At 45.4% G+C, this 22,056-nt stretch overlaps 1 protein-coding gene across 1 annotated transcript in view; it reads right to left on the bottom strand.

Annotated features, from left to right (window-relative positions):
• Positions 1–22,056, bottom strand: part of dnah9 (dynein, axonemal, heavy chain 9) — a 467,621-nt gene that overhangs the window by 107,663 nt on the left and 337,902 nt on the right. Inside the window, exon 58 of the mRNA XM_078400937.1 lies at positions 16,732–16,854. Coding sequence (XP_078257063.1) covers positions 16,732–16,854 — 123 coding nt within the window. The remainder of the gene's footprint in view (positions 1–16,731; positions 16,855–22,056) is intronic.

Below are 22,056 nucleotides of genomic sequence, written 5' to 3'. Positions count from 1 at the left end.
AGGAATGGGTGACGTTTCGGGTCGAGACACATCCTGAGATGCTGCCTGACCTGCTGAGTTACTCCAGCATTTTGTGAATAGGTAAATTGTCTTGGTAAATGTGTAAATTGTCCCTAGAGTATGTCAGGTAGTGCTAATATGCAAGGATCACTGGTCGGCACGGACCCGGTGGGCTGAAGGGCCTGTTTCTGCGCTGTATATCTCTAAACTGAACATAGAAGAAATGATATTTGATTGTTGCTGTTACAATGATGGTGCTTGTAAATTGACGGAGTTTTTTTACGATGCAGTGTTTGACAAACAAAGAAAATTACCAAACACCACCAAAAATAATAACATTAATATTTAATAAAGTGCATTTGTGGTTGTGTTAACATTTTCAGCTTTTGTTTAATAAATAACTCATGCCCTGCGCTATCCCAAAGCAAACAGCGATAATCACTGTGGGAATAATTGGATTACATCGCCTTTAATGCAGCTGAAAGAGGCTACTTTTATTTACAGTTGTGTCATAGAGTTGAATTGAACTGACTGCATGTACACAACAAATTGCTTCAATTACATTGCAGCTAATTCAGTAACATCTAGCCATGAATGCTTAAGGATGTAACTTATTCTCTGTGATTTGTTCTGGTATTTTTAACTATCTTGAAGAATAAGAATAAGGGCGGCACGGTGGCGCAGCAGTAGAGTTGCTGTCTGACAGCGAATGCAGCGCCAGAGACTCAGGTTCGATCCTGACCACGGGCGCCATCTGTACGGAGTTTGTACGTTCACCCCGTGACCTGCGTGGGTTTTCTCCGAGATCTTCGGTTTCCTCCCACACTCCAAAGACGTACAGGTATGTAGGTTAATTGACTGGGTAAATGTAAAAATTGTCCCTAGTGTGTGTAGGATAGTGTTAATGTGCGGGGATCGCTGGGCGGTGCGGGGACTCGTTGGGCCGAAGGGCCTGTTTCCGCGCTGTATCTCTAAATCTAAAAAAAATCTAAAAATTGTTTTGAAAGAAGGCACAAAGTGCCGGAGTAACCAAGTGGGTCATAAAGGCATACATCATAAAAGCAGGCCCTTCGGCCCAAATTGCCAACACTGACCAACAAAACTGATTGTTTTTTTGAAGACATGACTAAAAAGATCGATGAGAGCAGAGCTGTAGATGGCGTATATATGGATTTCAGCAAAGCATTTGACAATGTTCCGCATGGTAGGCTGCTCTGGAGGGTTCAATCTCATGGGATTCAAGGAGAGATAGCTGACTGGATAGAAATTTGGCTTCATGGAAAGAAGCAGAGGGTGATGGTGGAAGGTTCCTTCTTGGACTGGATGCATGTGACTAGTGGTGTGCCTCAGGGTTCGGTGCTGGGCCCGTTACTGTTTGTCATCGATATCAATGACTTGGATGGGAACATACAGTACATGGCAAGATTAGCAAGTTTGCTGATGACACAAAAGTGGGTGATATTGCAGACAGTGGAGCGAGTTGTGAAAAATTGCAGCAGGATCTTGATCGATTGGCTGAGGAATGGTTGATGGAATTTAATACAGAGAAATGTGAAGTGTTGCATTTTGGGTAGTCTAATATGTGCAGGACCTACACAGTGAATGGTAGGGCTCTGGGGAGTGTAGCAGAGCAGAGGGATCTAGGAGTGCAGGTGCATGTTTCCTGGAAGGTGGAGTCGCAGGTAGATAGGGTGGTCAAAAAGGCTTTTGGCACATTGGTCTTCATCAGTCACAGAGTATTGGGTATAGAAGTTGGGAGGTCATGTTACAATTGTATGAGACTTTGATGAGGCCGCATTTAGAGTACTGCCTTCAGTTCTGGGCACCAAGTTATAGGAAAGATGTTGTCAAGCTGGAAAGAGTACAGAAAACATTTACGAGGATGTTGCCAGGACTAGAGGGTGTGAGCTATAGGGAGAGGTTGAGTAGGCTGGGACTCTGGGGTGATCTTATAGAAGTGTATAAAATCATGATAGGAATAGAACGGGTAAATGCACAGAATCTCTTACTCAGAGTGGGTGAATCGAGGACCAGAGGACATAGGTTTGAAATGAAAGGGAAAAGATTTAATAGGAATCTGAGGGGTACCATTTTCAAAAAAAGGGTGGTGGGTGTATGGAACAAGCTGGCAGAGGAGATTGTTGAGGCCGGGACTATCCTAACGTTTAAGAAACAGTTAGACAGGTTCATGGATAGGACATGGACCAAATGTGGACAGGTGGGACCAGTGTAGCTGGGACACGTTGGCCGGTGTGGGCAAGTTGGGCCGAAAGGCCTCTCTCTACACTGTATCACTCCATGTCCCATCTACACCACACTAGGATTAAACCTTGCTGAACATATAAACATCCCCAGCTATGCCCTCGTCAAATCTTTTGGTCACATCTTTAAAAACTCAATCAGATTTGTGAGACACGACCTCCCACATACAAAACCTTGTTGACTATCCCTAATCAGCCCTTGTCCATGCATGTATATCCTATCCCTGAGAACACTTTCTAACTACAGATGTTCAGCTCACCGGCCTTTTATTCCCAGCCATCAGCCCTTCTTGAATAGCAGCCCTATATTTGCCACCCCCCAGTCTTCCGGCACCTTGGCTGTAGTTAATGACGACTCGTACATTTCAGCCAGGACTTCTGCAATTTCCTCTCTAGTTTTCCATAGTGTCTGCAGACATATCTGATCGGGTCTAGGAGTCCTGCCTGCTTTCATACACGTCAGGACCGTCAGCACCTCTTTGACTGTAATACTGACTACTCTCAAGGCACTTCCACTGACTGTCCCAAGTTCCTCAGTCCTCTTGTGCTTCTCCACAGTAAATACAGAGGAGCAATACTCATTGAGGATAGTTTCCCAACTCATGTGTCTCCACACAGAGTTGACTGCTCTGATTCCTGAGCGGTCCCACTCTCTCTCTCATTACCTTTTTTTCCCGTTTACGTACATATAAAATCTCTTTGGGATTGTCCTTAATGCTGTCTGCCAGAGCTATCTCCTGGCCCCCTTTTGCCCTTCTGTTTTCCTTTTCAGCTTGCTCCTTAGTTCCTGAAACTCCTCCAGGATACACTTGATCCCAGCTGCCCATACCTGTCCCATGCATCTTCAATTTCCCGCCGTTCAAGCTTCCTCACGTTTGCCTGTCTTGTCCTTCACGTGCATGTCTTCAGGTCTTGTCGGCACATGTTTAAAAACACCCCACATTCCTGACGTTCCTTAAGGGCCTGTCCCACTGAGACGATTATTTAGGCGACTGCCGGCGACTGTCAAAGTCGTAGCAGATCGCCAAAATTTTCTTTTACCCTACGACAATGACCACGACAATCCCAAGTCAGGTCGATACAAGTTACTTTTTTTGTGAAACTAGCACCTGGCTAAGAGATTACACCGTCTTCGGAAACATCGCGAAATTCCCACGCTTACCTGAACGTCAAACTGTCGCCTCCAATCTACCCGTCAAATGTCCTGACGGTAAATAAATTGGTTAAACAAAACTATCTTCTGGTATCTTCAAATGCCTTTTCTTAATTTAACATTACGTGCTTCTAAATGCATCTGCGACAACCTAGCAAACCTGGGGACAGCGTGCGACAACGCCCGCAATAAGCAACGATACCTGGCGACAAGCCAGCTGTCCCCGAGAAATTTCTATCTGGAATTTTTTTCCGCGACGCGCCGAGATCCGCTACAATTCATTGAAGACTCATCACGATCATGCCCGCGACACCCCGGCGAACATTCAGCGACAGCCTAGTCACCGGCAGTCGCCTTAAAATCGCCTAAGTGGGACAGGGCCTTTTTTCTTCAAACAACTGACACCAAACAACTTGAGCGAATCCCTTTCTCATTCCCTCAAATTTTGCTCTGCCCCAATTTAGCATTTTAACATGTGAGCCCTCTCGTGCCCTCTCCATAACTATCCTCAACATAATCAGAAACGGTCACTGGCCCCAATAGGCTCCACCACCACGAACACTTCATCCACTTGCTCCTCCCAATTTCCCAAGAGTAGATCAAGCGTTTAGATTTAGATTTAGAGATACAGCGCGGAAACAGGCCCTTCAGCCCACCGGGTCCGTGCCGCCCAGCGATCCCCGCACATTAACACTATCCTACACACACTAGGAACAATTTATAATATTTATTTTTTACATCTGCCCAGCCAATTAACCTACATACCTGTACGTCTTTGGAGTGTGGGAGGAAACCGAAGATCTCGGAGAAAACCCACACAGGTCAAGGGGAGAACGTACAAACTCTGTACAGACGGCGCCCGTAGTCAGGATCGAACCTGAGTCTCCGGCGCTGCATTCGCTGTAAGGCAGCAACTCTACCGCTGCGCCACCGTGCCGCTTGCCCTCTCACTTGTGGGGGCCTCTACATATTGCCGGAGAAAGCTCTCCAGAAACCTTTGAGGAATTGCACCCCATCTAAACCATGATCTAACACTATGATTTTCCCAGTCAATATTGGGAAAGTTAAAATCCTCTTCTACAACAACCTTACTTGACCTGCAGCTGTCTGCAATATCCTGGCACATTTGTTCTTCTAATTCCCGTTGACTATTCGGGGGTCTACACCCCCAACAATGCGACCATCCCTTTCTTGTTCCTCAGCTCCACCCATTTAGCCTCACTAGACGAACCGTCCGTAATGTCACCTCTGACACTGCCGTGACATCCTCCTGAACCAGCAATGCAACCCCCCTCCTCTTTGTTCCTCACCCCTGTCTCTCCTGAAGCTCCTGTACACCGGAACATTGAGCTGCCAGTCCTGCCCCTCCCTTAACTAGGTTTCAGTCATGGCTACAATGTCCCAGCCGCTCGTACCTATCCACGCCCTAAGCTCATCTGCCTTACCCGTCAGGCCCCTTGCATTAATGTAAGTGCATTTTAAACTAACATTCCTTCTTTGTTCTATCTTTCTCCTGCCTATTCTGTCCTCTAAACTTTCTCTCACCCTCCATACCAACTTCTAGCCTCTCACCTGCCTCTATCCTGTATAAGATCCCATTCCCCACCAAACCAGTTTAAAACCACCAGTGTAGCATTAGCGAACCTGCCTAAGATATTGCCACCCCTCCAGTTAAGGTGCAACCCATCCCTTGTACAGATATCCCTGCCCCAGAAGAGAGCCCAATAGTCTAGAAATCTGAATCCCTACCCCCTGCACCAATTCCTCAACCACACATTCATCTCCCCTATCATCCCGTTCTTACCCTCACCAGCATGTGGCAGTGGAACCAACTCAGAGATAACTACCTTGGAGTTCCTACTTTTCAGCCTTTGACCTAACTCCCTATACTGAAACTGACAACTTGCTTCCTTCTCTTATGTGTATCATTTGTGCCAACATGCACGACAACTTCCCGCTGCTCCCCCTCCCTTTTGAGCATGTCATCCAGCCGCTCCGAGACATCCTGGACCCTGGCACCAGACGGTCAGCACACCATCCTGGCGTCTTGACTGCTGCTGCAGAATTTCCCGTCTGCACCCCTGACTATAACCGGCACGGTGGCGCAGCGGTAGAGTTGCTGCCTTACAGCGAATGCAGCGCCGGAGACTCAGGTTCGATCCTGACTACAGGTGCTGTCTGTACGGAGTTTGTACGTTCTCCCCGTGACCTGCGTGGGTTTTCTCCGAGATCTTTGGTTTCCTCCCACACTCCAAAGACGTACAGGTTTGTAGGTTAATTGGCTGGGCAAATGTAAAAATTGTCCCTGGGGGGTGTAAGATAGTGTTAATGTGCGGGGATCGCTGGGCGGCGCGGATCCGGTGGGCCGAAGGGCCTTTTTCTGCGCTGTATCTCTAAAATCTAAAAAAAATCTAAAAAATCTATAGTCACCCACCACTATTGCCTTGCCTGACGTTGCCCTTCCTTGCTGAGCCTCAGTGCCAGGGTTGGTGTCACAGTCCTGCCTGCTTCCGTTAATCAACCTTGATGTGTCATCGTGAGCTTTTAAAATACTAACAAGGAAGTATAGATGCTGGTTTACAAAAGAAGACACAAAGTGCTGGAGTATCTCAGCGGGTCAGGCAGATCGATGGAGAACAGGGATAGGGGAAGTTTTGGGTCGGGACCTTTCTTTCTTCAGAATGAGGAAATCTGAGGGAGTCCGAAGAAGTGCCACGACCTGAAATGTCACATATCCATATTTTCCAGAGATATGAAGGAAAATAACTGCAGATGCTGGTACAAATCGAAGATATCACAAAATGCTGGCGTAACTCAGCAGGTCAGGCAGCATCTTCGAGAGAAGGAATGGGTGACGTTTCGGGTCGAGACCCTTCTTCAGACCCTTCCAGAGATTCTGCCTGGCCCGTTGAGATAGCCAGGCATTTTGTGTCCTCTTTTGTAAACCAGCATCTGCACTTCCTTGTTACTATTTTAAAAGTTCATTTGGAATTTCTTATTCCACCTTAAGCTAAGATCCAAGGTGGTTATCTTTCATATTATATATAACATAATGTTATATTAACACTGAGTAACTGCATCTCGTCTGTTCCAACACAGAATACGGGCGGGTGGCGCGGTGGCGCAGGAGTAGAGTTGCTGCCTTTCAGCACTTGCAGTGCCAGAGACCCAGGTTCCATCCCGACTACGGGTGCTGTCTGTACGGAGTGACCATGTGGGTTTCCTCCGAGATTTTCGGTTTCCTCCTACACTCCAAAGACATACAGGTATGTAGGTTAATTGGCTCGGTACAAAATGTAATATTGTCCCTAGTGTGTGTAGGATAGCGCTAATGTGCGGGGATCGCTGGTCGGCGCAGACTCGGTGGGCCGAAAGGCCCTGTTTCTGCGTTGTATCTCTAAAGTCTAAACTAAACTAAACTAAACATATACAGTGTGTTGGAAAGAACTGCAGATGCTGGTTTAAATCAAAGGTAGGGACTTCTTTACCCACAACGTCACCCATTCCTTCTCTCCAGAGATGCTGCCTGTCCCACTGAGTTACTCCAGCATTCTGGGTCTACCATATGAGAGTACAGCTCAGGAACACAATGCCTATGCCGAGCATTATACAAGGACCAGCTCATATCTGCCTGCACATAGATCCATATCCCACCATTTCTAATACTTTGAGTCAACAACAATAAATGCCAATGATATAAGACAGGACGGTGTGAAAGTTGCAGAAGGTTCTGCAGCAGTTGATTTAACTCTGTGTTTGTTGCTCTTGCCTTTTCTTGATGATGTGTTTGGGAATAGATGGCATGTACTGAAGCTAGTAGCTGCACAGTCTGGCAGCGGAAGAGTTGCTGCCTTACAGCGAATGCAGCGCCGGAGACCCAGGTTCGATCCCGACTACGTGTGCTGTCTGTATGGAGTTTGTACGTTCTCCCCGTGACCTGCGTGGGTTTTCTCCGAGATCTTTGGTTTCCTCCCACACTCCAAAGACGTACAGGTTTGTAGGTTAATTGGCTGGGCAAATGTAAAAATTGTCCCTAGTGGGTGTAGGATAGTGTTAATGTGCGGGGATCGCTGGGCGGCGTGGACCCGGTGGGCCGAAAGGGCCTGTTTCCGCGCTGTATCCCCAAACTAAACTAAACTAAACTAATGATGGAGGGAGTAAATTTCAAAGATAATGTGAGCGGAAGTGTGATGAACTGGGAACATTTCTGAGGAAACTCTTGACTTATATGTAAGGTACATGATTAGAAATAAATTAGAGGTCATTTAACTTTTTTTGCCAAGCCAAGACTTAATAATAGCAATCAGTTTCCCTACACGTACCTCACTATTTTCCTTTCCAATAGCTTAAAAGAGAAACTAGTTTTTGATGTTTTATAATTCTTTGTGCATCCAACTTTACAATGACCCCCTTCTCAAAGTCATAGTCAAGCAGCATGGAACTAGGCCCTTCGGCCCAACTTGTCCATACCAACCAAGATGCCCCATGTGGTGCTGGCTCGAAGGGCCAAATGGCCTCCTCTTGCACCTATTTTCTATCTGCATTAATCCCACTTGCCTGCATTTGGTCCATATCCCTCTTAACCTTTGCTATCAAGCATCCATTATCTTCTTGCAACTGTTTATACACGAAATCAATATGTTTTGTTGAGCATTCATCTTGGATCTTAAAAACAATTTCATGTAATATTTCAGTCAAGCGCCAAAGAAAATCTCTTTGACCTTTGAAACACAGGAGGATGAGTGGTGATCTTATAGAGTGTATCAGACCATGAGGGGAATAGATAGGGTAAATGTACTGAGCATTTTGCCCAGAGTAGGGAAATCATGAACTAGTGGACATAGGTTTAAGGTGAGGGGGGGGCAAGATTTAATATGAACATGAGGAGCAACCTTTTTTGCACTAAGGCTGGTAGGTATCGGTAGATAAGGTAGGAGAGGCTGGTACTCTAACAACAACATAAAATACATTTAGACAGGCACATGGATAGGAAAAGTTTAGAAGGATAGTGGGCAAACGCAGGCAGGCGTTATTAGTTTAGATCGAGCATGGGTACCGGAGACGGATAGATTGGTACCGGAGGTGGCACGGGCCGGAGGCCGGCTGAAGATGCAATGCCGAGAACAAACGAGGATCCGGCGTGGGGGAGGGTGGGAGTGAGGGCTGAGAACAAGGAGGGACCCGGCAGGTGGGGGCCATCGAGAACAAGGAGGGACCCAGCGTCTGGGGGGTGGGGCGAGAGCAACAAGGGACAATAAAATACATTGTAACATTGTCTTCTTTGCATACCTTGTGCATAGAATGCACATGTGCATGGAATGCACAACACGAATTTCACTGCGACATGCCACATGTGATAATAAAGAAACAATCAATAAACCAATCAATCAATCAATCAATCAATCAATGTTGGTCGGCATCGGCAAGTTGGGCTGAAGGACCTGCTTCCATGCTCTGCAACTCCATGAATGTGACAGCAACCTTTGGAGAAGGCATAACCAAGAAGGCCAGGTCTGGCTGATATTCTGGTTGATATTAATTGTCACGGATCTTATTCAAAGAGCACTGGCACCTTGCCTCAGTCCCAACCAGTGTTGCCGTGCTAATGGTTTAGGTGCCGGAGCTGTCACTGGTGTCGGGGCGGCCGCTGTTACTTTTCCCCGCTGGTTAAAATTCCCCGCTGTTTATTTTGGCTTTTTTTTAACAGAGGTGTCGGAGCGGCTCTCCGGTGAGCTCCTCTGATCAACACTGCACCCCTGATCCCAACTTCAATAAATACAATGAAATAAATGAACCGATCACTCAAGTCACTGTAACGTGTGAAAATTGTACATTTTGTCACTGGTTAAGGTCCCAATTGGGAAAGCAATCCTTAGTTTTGGTTTTTAATTGGTACACTGCGATAAAGGCACCTGTAGTTTGGGCCCAATAATGAGAGAGGAACACAGACACAAAATGCTGGAGTAACTCAGTGGGACAGGCAGCATGAGGTGAGTTACTCCAGCATTTTGTGTCCACCTTCGATTTAAACCAGCATCTGTGTTTTTTTCCCACACACGAGAGAGGAACAGCTACATATTTAGGATGGCCTGAGACTTGGAGGGCCTGCAGAAATTGGCGATCCCATCCATCTACTGTCTTTATTCCAATAGTGCATGGTAGAGACAGTGCATTTGGAAGCAGAGGGATTTAGGGAGTTGCCACAGTGGATTTTGGAGATGACACACATCACAGGCATGTTCTGGTGGGGCAGCTCAGTGTGTGTGTCTACGGCATTGGATGTAGAAGCAAATCCACTTCTTGACTGATGTTGAAGACACATTTATCCAGGTAAGTGAAAAGCACTACAGACTTGCCATGACTTGTCCTTCTCAGGTTTAAGGACATTTAAAGGGGAGTCACTCTGACCGCTTTAGTCAGTGGGTGGTGAATCTCTGGAAGCTGCAACAGAAGACTGTGGAGGCCAAGTCATTTGATATTTTTATCCCCAGGGCCATAGCTGCTATGAACCGGTCCTGCTGAGCCGGATGGCCACAACACATAGATCAACTTGCACTTTACCCTGTCCAAAACTGTTACAACTGTTTCGTTTCGTTGGGTTGCTGCTGTCTAAATTACTTAAATTATTGCATCGTATGGGAGGCGCATTCCCAATCTCGTTGTACCCCTGGGTACAATGACAATAAAGATATATTGTATTGTATTGTATTGTAAGGACGAGATAGATATATTCTTGATTAGTGCGGGTGGCAGGGGTTATGGGGAGAAGGCAGGAGATTGGGGTTAGGAGGGAGAGGTAAATCAGACATGATTGAATGGCAGAGTAGACTTGATGGCCTAATTCTACTCCTATCACTTATGACCTGCTCTTGTATCCACAATATTTTAACTGACTGATACAGGTAGATTTCTGGTTTAGATTTAGATTTAGATTTAGAGATACAGCGTGGAAACAGGCCCTTCGGCCCACCGGGTCCGCGCCGCCCAGCGATCCCCGCATATTAACACTATCCTACACACACCAGGGACAATTCTTTTACATTTGCCCAGCCAATTAACCTACATACCTGTACGTCTTTGGGAGGAAACCGAAGATCTCGGAGAAAACCCACGCAGGTCACGGGGAGAACGTACAAACTCCGTACAGACGGCGCCCGTAGTCAGGATCGAACCTCAGTCTCCGGCGCACCATTCCCTGTAAGGCAGCAACTCTACCGCTGCGCCACATGGTTAACTTCAGATGTTGATTCTGAGGGCGTCAACATTGGTAATATTGTTGAAGGTGAGATGGGGAGGAAGGAAGGAGGAAAGTACTCTCTTTTTGAAGATGGCTCTTGGATGGCATGAATGTAACTTGCCATTTGTAAGACCACCCTGACTGATGGCTTGGTCTTGGCATACACAAATTAGAGCAATGCATTTTATAAGGAGCGGTTAATGAGTTGTAGGAAAAGTGACTTTTACATCGGTCTGCGTACCTCAAAATAAACTTCATTGCTTTTAAATATCTGCTTGTTGTAAACGTAAAAGAAAATCCAGGTCTCTTTATTTGCAGAAGACACATGTTCCAAACAAAATGGCTCGCCCTCACCGATTCTTGTGTTGACAGTTTTTCCAGTTTCTAACTACTCGAAGAGCAGCAAGTCGTTGAAATTGGTCACAGATAAATAGCTGTTGGCATCATTGTGTAAAATAAAGAGACGGCGCTGTCAGTGAACAGATGTACAAGTCTAACCCTGTGTCTCCAAGGAACCTAAACACCTGGCAGTTGCTCATACAGATTAGTGTCAAGCCTGCACATCTACACAGCCAGACAAAACCTGCTAATTTTTAGCCACCGGGGAAATGCATACTTGTCTACCAATTTATCTTGGCTCCTAAAGATCTCCATATTAGAAAAATAAAACACATTTTTGTTTTCAAAACCAAAATATCAAATTTCTATCCTCAAAATTGGCCCTAAACTGCAGGTCAAGGTTTGGCTTTGGAGTTAACTCACCAAATTCTCAATATGAGAATTCCTCCACCAACCCATTTTTCTTATCAGCCTCATGTAGAAATGAGCACTCAGCAAGGCAACAAAACACAAGGCAAGATCAATATTAGGCTGGCTGGACCTGTTCTCCCATTCTACACGCTCTCCCCTTTACAAAACGGGACTGTTAAGCTCGCATGAAAAAAAACACTTGAAACATTGGCAAGTAGCACAAAACTAGTCTCTTTTTGCTCTGGTTTGTTTCACTCCCATGTTTAAACCATATTCTTAATGTTTTAATGTTTTATGCTTTATTCCTAATTATTTACTGTTTGTTCGAGCGGAGCACCAAGGCACATTCCTTGTTTGTGTACATACTTGGCCAATAAACGTATTCATTCATTCATTCAGCTAAGAACCCAACCCAATGACGGTGCAGTCCGAGGAAGTGTCTCGACCCGAAACGTCACCCATTCCCTCTCTCCTAGATGCTGCCTGACCTGCTGAGTTACTCCGGCATTTTGTGATACCTTCGATTTGTATCAGTATCTGCAGTTATTTTCCTACACCACAGTGCAGAAGTGGTTCAGTCACCTAGTTTAGAGATACAGCACAGAAACAGGCCCTTCAACCCAATGAGTCCATGCGACTATTGACCACCTGTTGGCACTCGCTCTATGTTATCTCACTTTTGCATCCGCTCCCTACACACTGGGAACAATTTTACAGAGGCCAATTAACCAACAAACCCATATATCTTTGGGATGCGGGTATCCTGCAGGATACCCACATGGTCACAGGGAGAACGTGCAAACTCCAGACAGATAACTCCAAGGTCAGGATTGAACCCGTGTCTCTGGTGCCGTGAGGCAGCTGCATTACCATCGTTCAAATTTAAGAAAATATATTTCTTGGGTCCTGAAGTCATTACGAAAGACTGCTGTCTGATAGGGAAGTTGAAAGAGTTACAATTACAACAAGTTTTAGAGGGATATGGGCTAAACATGGGTGGATGGGACTAGCTTAGATGGGCCATCTTGGCCAGCATGGGCAATTTAGACCGAAGGGCCTATTTCTGTGCTGCTTGACTCCAATTTTGCACCGAGTGTTATGCATGGTACCAGCACCCAGTCTTATGACCCATAAAATACTGAGAAAGTCATTGAAAACTGGTTGAGAAATTGTTAAGAAGACAAACACAAAATGCTGGAGTAACTGAGCGGGACAGACATCATCTCTGGTATAGAGGGAATGGGTGACGTTTCGGGTCAAGACCCTACTTCAGACTGAGAGTCAGAGGAGAGGGAGACACAGAGACTGCTTTCCTACCCAAACCACCCTAACCCCGGGCACTTTCCCTTGCAACCGCACGAGATGCAACACCTGTCCCTTTACCTCCCCCCTCAACTCCATCAAAGGACCCAAACATTCTTTCCAGGTGAGACAGAGGTTCACCTGCACCTCCTCCAACCTCATCTATTGCATCCGCTGCTCTAGATGTCAACTTATCTATATCGGCGAAACCAAGCGCAGGCTCGGCGATCGCTTCGCTGAACACCTGCGCTCGGTCCGCATTAACGCAACTGATCTCCCGGTGGCCCAGCACTTTAACTCCCCCTCCCATTCCCAGTCTGACCTCTCTGTCATGGGCCTCCTCCAGTGCCATAGTGAGGCCCGCCGGAAATTGGAGGAGCAGCACCTCATATTTCGCCTGGGCAGTTTGCAGCCCGGTGGTATGAACGTCGACTTCTCCAACTTCAGATAGCTCCTCTGTCCCTCCCTTCCCCTCCTCCTTCCCAGAGCTCCCTCTATCTTCCTGTCTCCACCTATATCCTTCCTTTGTCCCACCCCCGACATCAGTCTGAAGAAGGGTCTCGACCCGAAACGTCACCCATTCCTTCTCTCCCGAGATGCTGCCTGACCTGCTGAGTTACTCCAGCATTTTGTGAATAAATCGATTTGTACCAGCATCTGCAGTTATTTTCTTATATATTGCTAAGGCTGTTTTCATTTTGTGTGAAATGTAACTGCATGTTTCCCACTGGCTACTGCTTGTCGTTGCCTTGTTATTTAAGCACTGACTAATGTGACGCCTGTCAGATCTGATCTATGGCAGCTTACACACATCAGCATGAAGGGCCATCATGGTGGCGAGGGAACATTGGGGATGGGAGTTGGTGACAAGGGCGATCACGTAGAGTTGCTGCCTTACAGCGAATGCAGCGCCGGAGACCCGGGTTCAATCCCGACTGCAGGCGCTGTCTGTACGTTCCCCCATGACCTGCGTGGGTTTTCTCCGAGATCTTCAGTTTCCTCCCACACTCCAAAGACGTGCAGGTTTGTAGGTTAATTGGCTTGGTAAATGTAAAAATTGTCCCTGGTGTGTGTAGGATAGTGTTAATGTGCGGGGATCGCTGGTCGGCGCAGACCTGGTGGACCGAAGGGACTATTTCTGCTATATCTCTAAACCAAATTAAACTAAACAAAACTCTAGAGGTCCTGGGCAGTGCACCTCCGTGTGATGGCCAGCTCTGGGTGATCCCCACATCTTGAGAGATCCCTGGGCACAACAAGTATGGCCTAATGATTGCAATATCCAGTCACGAGGTGCAGAATACAGAGATGTTGCTACAATTATTGTCAGTAATGCTATGGACAAAAAGTAGAGTTTAGAAAAATGTGTCAAGCAGAAGATGTGGACAAAACATTGACATCCCAGCGAGGACTTTTGTAAGACAACTCTGTCAACTTGCTACAAGATTCACTCTTTGCTTTTTATGTTAGTGGAAAATGCAAGTCACAGGGTGCATCTTTAATAACCAGTTTCTGTTGACAACTGCTATACACTGGATGAAGTCACTTAATGCACATCTAATGATGGCCAAGCATCGGGTACACTAAGGTGAATCACACTTCACAATGCAAAGGCCAATTACCCAATGTCAGTCCACTGGGAGATGAACCCTAGTTCAATGTAAAGAGAGCAACACAACGTTTCTGCACAATGCACACACAGGCATGGCTGTAAATAAGTCCCGCTTCTAGGCAATCGATTGCAGTTCAACAGCACACGTGCCAGTATTTATCACAATCACTGACGTTTTGGATCAATGTAAGCTGCATATAAAAGTAAATTGTACAGGGCCTGCATAAATATTTAAACGTGAATGAAATGCCACTTACATTTTTAAAGGAGTGCAGTGAAGGCATCTTTTCTGTTGATTTTAGAGTTCACAGGACAAGTGCATGTTGACAACCTATAGGATTATGGGAGAACGGGGCATTCTGTGGTCAACCAACATCCTCACAGTCATTGTTTGCAGCAGGGGAGGCACACAATGCTGGAGTAACTCAGCGGGTCAGGCAGCATCTTGGGAGAGGAGGAATGGGTGAGGTTTTGGGTCGAGACCCTTCCTTGCAGCAGGGGAATTCATTAGATCATGATCAAGTGGCGGACCATTGGTCATTTAGTTCCTTCTTTGTCCACGAGTGCTGACGTCAAACTGTTGCTCATGCCCCTATTGAACATTGGCCAATTTAGACAATAGACAATAGACAATAGGTGCAGGAGTAGGCCATTCGGCCCTTCGAGCCAGCACCACCATTCAATGTGATCATGGCTGATCATTCTCAATCAGTACCCCGTTCCTGCCTTCTCCCCATACCCCCTGACTCTGCTATCCTTAGAGCTCTATCTAGCTCTCTCTTGAATGCATTCAGAGAATTGGCCTCCACTGCCTTCTGAGGCAGAGAATTACACAGATTCACAATTCTCTGACTGAAAAAAAGTTTTTCATCATCTCCGTTCTAAATGGCCTACCCTTTATTCTTAAACTGTGGCCCCTTGTTCTGGACTCCCCCAACATTGGGAACATGTTTCCTGCCTCTAACGTGTCCAACCCCTTAATAATCTTATACGTTTCGATAAGATCTCCTCTCATCCTTCTAAATTCCAGTGTATACAAGCCTAGTCGCTCCAGTCTTTCAACATATGACAGTCCCGCCATTCCGGGAATTAACCTAGTAAACCTACGTTGCACGCCCTCAATAGCAAGAATATCCTTCCTCAAATTTAGCATGATAAATCTAAGGTGCTCAGGTCTTCGGACCTGATCTATTTATTAGCCATGTGCTGAGTCTTTGTGCTTCACTGATCAATCTCTCACGACACTGGGAAATAATTTCAGCAGGCTAAGGGATTAATATATGAGTGTGGCCACTGTTTGCAATTATGCAAATCAGACAGGGACTGATGGAGCAAATATCAAAATGTTAAATATTATCTTGAAATGGGAGTGCTGCATGGTGTTAAGTCACTGAATTGCAGTTAGATGCCGAGCTTGATGGCGCAGCGGTGAGATTTTGAATTCTGGCCTGGCAGCAAGTTTACAACTTAATTTGGAACCATTTACTGGTCCCTGTAGCCATGAAACACCTAGGTGGCTGCAAAAATAAAGTCCTAGGGTCGCTCATGCCCTTTAAGAAAGAAAATCTACTCGCTGGCCTGAGGCTTGTATTCACTGGAGTTTAGAAGGATGAGAGGGGATCTTATAGAGACATATAATATTATAAAGGGACTGGACACGCTAGATGCAGGAAAAATATTCCCAATGTTGGGGGAGTCCAGAACCAGGGGACACAGTCCTAGAATAAAGGGGAGGCCATTTAAAACTGAGGTGAGAAGGAACTTTTTCACCCAGAGAGTTGTGAATTTGTGGAATTCTCTGCCACGGAGGGCAGTGGAGGCCAAATCACTGGAAGAATTTAAGAGAGAGTTAGATAGAGCTCTGAGGGCTAGGGGAATCAAGGGATATGGGGAGAAGGCAGGCACGGGTTACTGATTGTGGATGATCAGCCATGATCACAATGAATGGCGGTGCTGGCTCGAAGGGCCGAATGGCCTCCTCCTGCACATATTTTCTATGTTCCTATGTGACTCCATGCCCACCAATGCGATCAACCATTTCCCTGAAATATGTGCCCACATGGGGTAAGGAAAGCCGGTCATTATCAGTGGAGGAATGGGATGAACAATAGACGGTGGCCCTGCCAACAGTAGTGCCATACTCTGGGTGGATGCAGACGGAGATTGTAACTGAAACTGGAGGGCTGTGTGGATCATATTGCCATTACTGTTGTGAAAACAACAGGCTCTACAATAGGCTGGGAATTCTCTCCGCCCCACTGTCCCTCGAGAGGGGAAGATGAAAACTGACCCCATTGGGTTCTAGGGAATCGCTCTCCTCTTCAGAACTTGATGCACTTTTTGGAGAAAAAAAATGGAAATGCAGTGAAAATAGTCAAAGGCATTAAATTATCTATTAAAGGTTAGAAATGTGTACCTTAATGCCACCCCACGACTGGTTGGAAAGGAAATCGACGGGCGTGGACACTCCTGGTTGCGCTGGGTAGCGGAGCAGGAAGTCAAACTCTTTTGGGTTAATTTCTTTATTTGTCAGAAGTATCTGTCAAATTGAGGAAACAGAGAAAGACAGGCTTATGAATTAATGATACCATTTCATCTCACTGCTTAAAAAAAAAACCATCAACAGCGAGCAAAACTAACGGCTCCCAAGAACAGTTCATGTAAATTCACACCTAGTTGGATAAATCTCAGTTCCAGTCAGCTTTGAAGTAGGCTTGTTCCCATAGTGCTGTTGCTTTATATTACCATAATGACTAATATTCATAAATCTCGGATACTTGTACTCTGTTCCCTTGTGCATATCTTTTCATATTTCATTGTATCAGAGATATGCTTCCCAGCAACAGCATATCTCTGATACCATCTCATGGTATCAGAGAAATCAGTGAAATTAGGTTGTAAACTTGAATTTAAATTGTCTTGCTACCAAGGCCAGAATTCATAATCTTACCGCTGCATCATCAAGCTAAATGTCAGGCCTCTCGCACTGCTTCTAATGAGATTGTTCAGAGCAGCCACCCAGAACTAGGCAAGGTGGAAACACCACTAATTATCTCAAAGGCTCTCCGTTATTTTTGTGGATCAGAACATTCTAAAACACTATATTTTTGCACAATGTCATGTTTAAAAGTCGGAATTCGAGTGGAAATATCATTGGTCTTGCTGCATCAGAACCAGACATTTATGTACCCATCCAAGCAGTCCGAAGATGAGAGTCTTTTATTTTGGTTGCCGATCAAAATTAAACAACCATTGAATTATATAGGTGTTGAATTTCTCATGTTAATCCACTCTACTCTCACATCCCATCTTCTTATCTCACAATGAAGATAAGCACAAAAACCTGGAGTGACTCAGCGGGACTGGCAGCATCTCCGGAGAGAAGGAGTGGGTGACATTTCGGGTCGAGACTTTTCTTCGTACTGAGAGTCAGGGGAGAGGGAGGCGTAAGATATGGACGGGTAAGGTGTGAAAACGACAGATCAAAGCAGACGATGATCAAAGAAATGTAGAATGGTTCATAGTTAGCTGAGGGGAAGTGACAACGAGGCATACACACACTAGGTGACAAGGGGCAGCGTTTCTGACAGATTTGTAATACCCTTAAGACTGGGATAATGATGCCAATGTTGTGACTGCAACTGCAAATATTCAAAGACAGGTCCATTGAAACATTATCCTCACCTCCTGTTTCAGGTGAAGCTTGGTCTGCTATTTACTTCCATCATGACCTATTTTGTTATTATTTCAGATTTTCAGCTTTGCCATTTTACTCATGATTCAACACCATTCTGTCCAAACTCACAATAGGAGCTGACACATTTTGACAGTAAACATTGCTGAATTCCCAGTCTTGTCAAACCACTGCACACTGAACAACAAAATTGCATAACTCTATTTGATGCTGGGATTTCTATAACGGCTACAAACGACAGAGTTACACGTTGCTGTCCATGCCCGGAATCCCCAGTGTCCACACCCTCCTACGGAAAGCCCAAGCCAGATGGGCAGGCCATGTCATCAGAATGCCCGAGAGTCGACTGCCAAAACAGCTTCTGTAAGGAGAACTGTGTCAGGGCAAGCGCTCAGTAGGAGGACAGAAGAAACGGTTTAAGGACAGCCTCAAAGTGTCCTTCAAAGACATGGACATCAACCTCAGCACTTGGGAGTCTCTTGCTCTGAACCGTCCAACCTGGCATAGCAAGCTCACCACAGGAGCCCGTGCAGCAGAGAACAGACACACTGCAGAGGCCCAGAGCAAAAGCTACATGAATCTGGAATTCCACATTTTAAGAAAGGAGGGAGAGAGAAAACGGGTAATTATAGACCAGTTAGTCTGACATCAGTGGTGGGGAAGATGCTGGAGTCAATTATAAAAGACGAAATTGCTGAGCATTTGGATAGCAGTAACGGGATCATTCCGAGTCAGCATGGATTTACGAAGGGGAAATCATGCTTGACAAATCTACTGGAATTTTTTGAGGATGTAACTAGGAAAATTGACAAGGGAGAGTCAGTGGATGTGGTGTACCTCGACTTTCAGAAAGCCTTCGACAAGGTCCCACATAGGAGATTAGTGGGCAAAATTAGGGCACATGGTATTGGGGGTAGGGTACTGACATGGATAGAAAATTGGTTGACAGACAGAAAGCAAAGAGTGGGGATAAATGGGTCCCTTTCGGAATGGCAGGCAGTGACCAGTGGGGTACCGCAAGGTTCGGTGCTGGGACCCCAGCTATTTACAATATACATTAATGACTTAGACGAAGGGATTAAAAGTACCATTAGCAAATTTGCAGATGATACTAAGTTGGGGGGTAGTGTGAATTGTGAGGAAGATGCAATAAGGCTGCAGGGTGACTTGGACAGGTTGTGTGAGTGGGCGGATACATGGCAGATGCAGTTTAATGTAGATAAGTGTGAGGTTATTCACTTTGGAAGTAAGAATAGAAAGGCGGATTATTATCTGAATGGTGTCAAGTTAGGAGGAGGGGGAGTTCAACGAGATCTGGGTGTCCTAGTGCATCAGTCAATGAAAGGAAGCATGCAGGTACAGCAGGCAGTGAAGAAAGCCAATGGAATGTTGGCCTTTGTAACAAGAGGAGTTGAGTATAGGAGCAAAGAGGTCCTTCTACAGTTGTACCGGGCCCTGGTGAGACCGCCCCTGGAGTACTGTGTGCAGTTTTGGTCTCCAAATTTGAGGAAGGATATTCTTGCTATGGAGGGCGTGCAGCGTAGGTTCACAAGGTTAATTCCCGGAATGGCGGGACTGTCGTATGTTGAAAGGCTGGAGCGATTGGGCTTGTATACACTGGAATTTAGAAGGATGAGGGGGGATCTTATTGAAACATATAAGATAATTAGGGGATTGGACACATTAGAGGCAGATAACATGTTCCCAATGTTGGGGGAGTCCAGAACAAGGGGCCACAGTTTAAGAATAAGGGGTAGGCCATTTAGAACGGAGATGAGGAAGAACTTTTTCAGTCAGAGGGTGGTGAAGGTGTGGAATTCTCTGCCTCAGAAGGCAGTGGAGGCCAGTTCGTTGGATGCTTTCAAGAGAGAGCTGGATAGAGCTCTTAAGGATAGAGGAGTGAGGGGGTATGGGGAGAAGGCAGGAACGGGGTACTGATTGAGAGTGATCAGCCATGATCGCATTGAATGGCGGTGCTGGCTCGAAGGGCTGAATGGCCTACTCCTGCACCTATTGTCTATTGTCTATTGTCTATTGTCACACAATTAGGTTCAGAAAACCAACAATCTTCAGGTTTTTCCAATCAACCCGCACAAACTCTAATTCCACCTCAGCAACAGACTCAAAAGACGAATTTTTGCACTACCACAGACTTGTTTTCCAATTATCTTTTTTCATTATTGTCTTGTTTCTTTGTAAAGTCTTTTTTCTTTTTGCTGCCTTGGATCATTTATGTATAAATGATCACGGCGAATGGTGGCGCTGGCTTGAAGGGCCGAATGGCCTACGCCTGCGCCTATTGTCTATTGATGTTTTTGTGTATTGTCAGAGTCTATGTGTCTGTGATGCTCCCCAAGCAAAATGTTCATTGTAACTGTACCACATGGTACATTTAGAGTCATACAGCGTGGAAACAGGCCCTTTGGCCCAATATGTCCCAGCTACACTAGTCCCACCTGCCTGTGTTTGGTCCACATCCCTCCAAACCTGTCCTATCCATGTACCTGTTTAACTGTTTCTTAAATGTTGGAATAGTCCCTGCCTCAACTACCACCTCTGGCAGCTCGTTCCATACACCCACCCACCCTGTGTGTGAAAATGTTACCCCTCAGATTCTTATCAAGTCTTTCCCGCCCCTCACCTTAAACCTGTGTTTGTCAATAAATACTTGACAATTCCTTTCCGTCTAAACATCGTTGGTTACTTCAGAATTAATCAGTTGGGAATGCTGGGAATGGAGTGGTATCGATCATGTAGTGGCAGATGAGGTTCGTCTATCTTGGCATCATGTCCAATACAGACATTGTCGGTCGTGAGGAATGTTTCTGTGCTGTACAATTCTATGTTCTACTTTCTGCACAAATCCAAAATTTGACAGCAAGCACACACAATGTCATCGGAATTTGTTGTTAGGAAGAATAACCAAAATTTCACAGTGAAAAGGGCAGAACAGACAATAATAGATTCCCTGAAACTCTGAAGGTTAATGCTTGTGTCCTGCGCTTGATTAATTTGGACCAGGGGCTCAGTATTTCCCCTGTTATTTCATCCACATTCTAAATTAGGACAGAGGAGTTTTCTCCATAAAGGACCGTAGGATTGAAATCCAGGTTAATAGGGTAAGATTGAGAGCTGGAATATAGGTTAATGTTATTCGGGCTCTTTAGTCAAGCTTAAATAAGTCATTCAGGTTTGCTATAATTTAGACTGTTATAAAACGGGGAAGTGAGTAGGGAGCATGAATATGGGTCAGTGCAGAGGGGAACCCTACACTGAATCAGTGTTTGTTGTCATCCATTAACGACATGCCTTTGCACATTCTTCGCATACCGATGGGAAGAAGAGGAAGAATATTGAGGCTGAACACTTGTGTTGAGGAACCACTGTGGCGGTGGATTGATGAAGTACATTGAAGATAAGATTTTCAGCAAAGGACTGAATTCAGTGTCAGTAAATTTTTGAGAACACTATTTTTTATGCTGACGTGCCCTAGGCAATGTAACATGCTCCTCCATTTTAAACACTCCCGGCTCGACTACAGAGGCAGCTAAATGAGCATCACATTTCCTTTTGGACACATCTTTAATTTAATTTAAAGTACAATTTGCACTTTACCCTGTCCAAAACTGTTACAACTGTTTTGTTTTGTTGGGTTGCTGCTGTCTAAATTACTAAATTACTTAAATTATTGCATCGTATGGGAGGCGCATTCCCAATCTCGTTGTACCCCTGGGTACAAAGACAATAAAGATATATTGTATTGTATTGTGTTGTACAAGTACCTCTCTCCCTGTGCTGCTTTTCCAGTTTGATTTCAGCTGTGAAAATAGCCCTTGATAGTGTGGCAATTTAATTAGTATTGAATCATGGCTGATCTGTGCTGGACTGAACTCCTCAGCTGTGACTCAATTTTTCAAATAGACATCTATCTCTACTTTGAAACCATTTAAGGATCTCACCTCCATTATCTTCAAGCAATTCAGTACCCTCTTGGAGAAGATATTTCTCAAGGCATCGTTTTAAACTCTAGGCCCATTGTTTTGTAAC

This window comes from Rhinoraja longicauda, chromosome 6 (genome assembly GCF_053455715.1).
Source record: "Rhinoraja longicauda isolate Sanriku21f chromosome 6, sRhiLon1.1, whole genome shotgun sequence".
Lineage (NCBI taxonomy): Eukaryota > Metazoa > Chordata > Chondrichthyes > Rajiformes > Arhynchobatidae > Rhinoraja > Rhinoraja longicauda.
The sequence above is the reverse complement of the archived record's forward strand: the minus strand, read 5'-3'. Positions and strand labels throughout refer to the sequence as shown.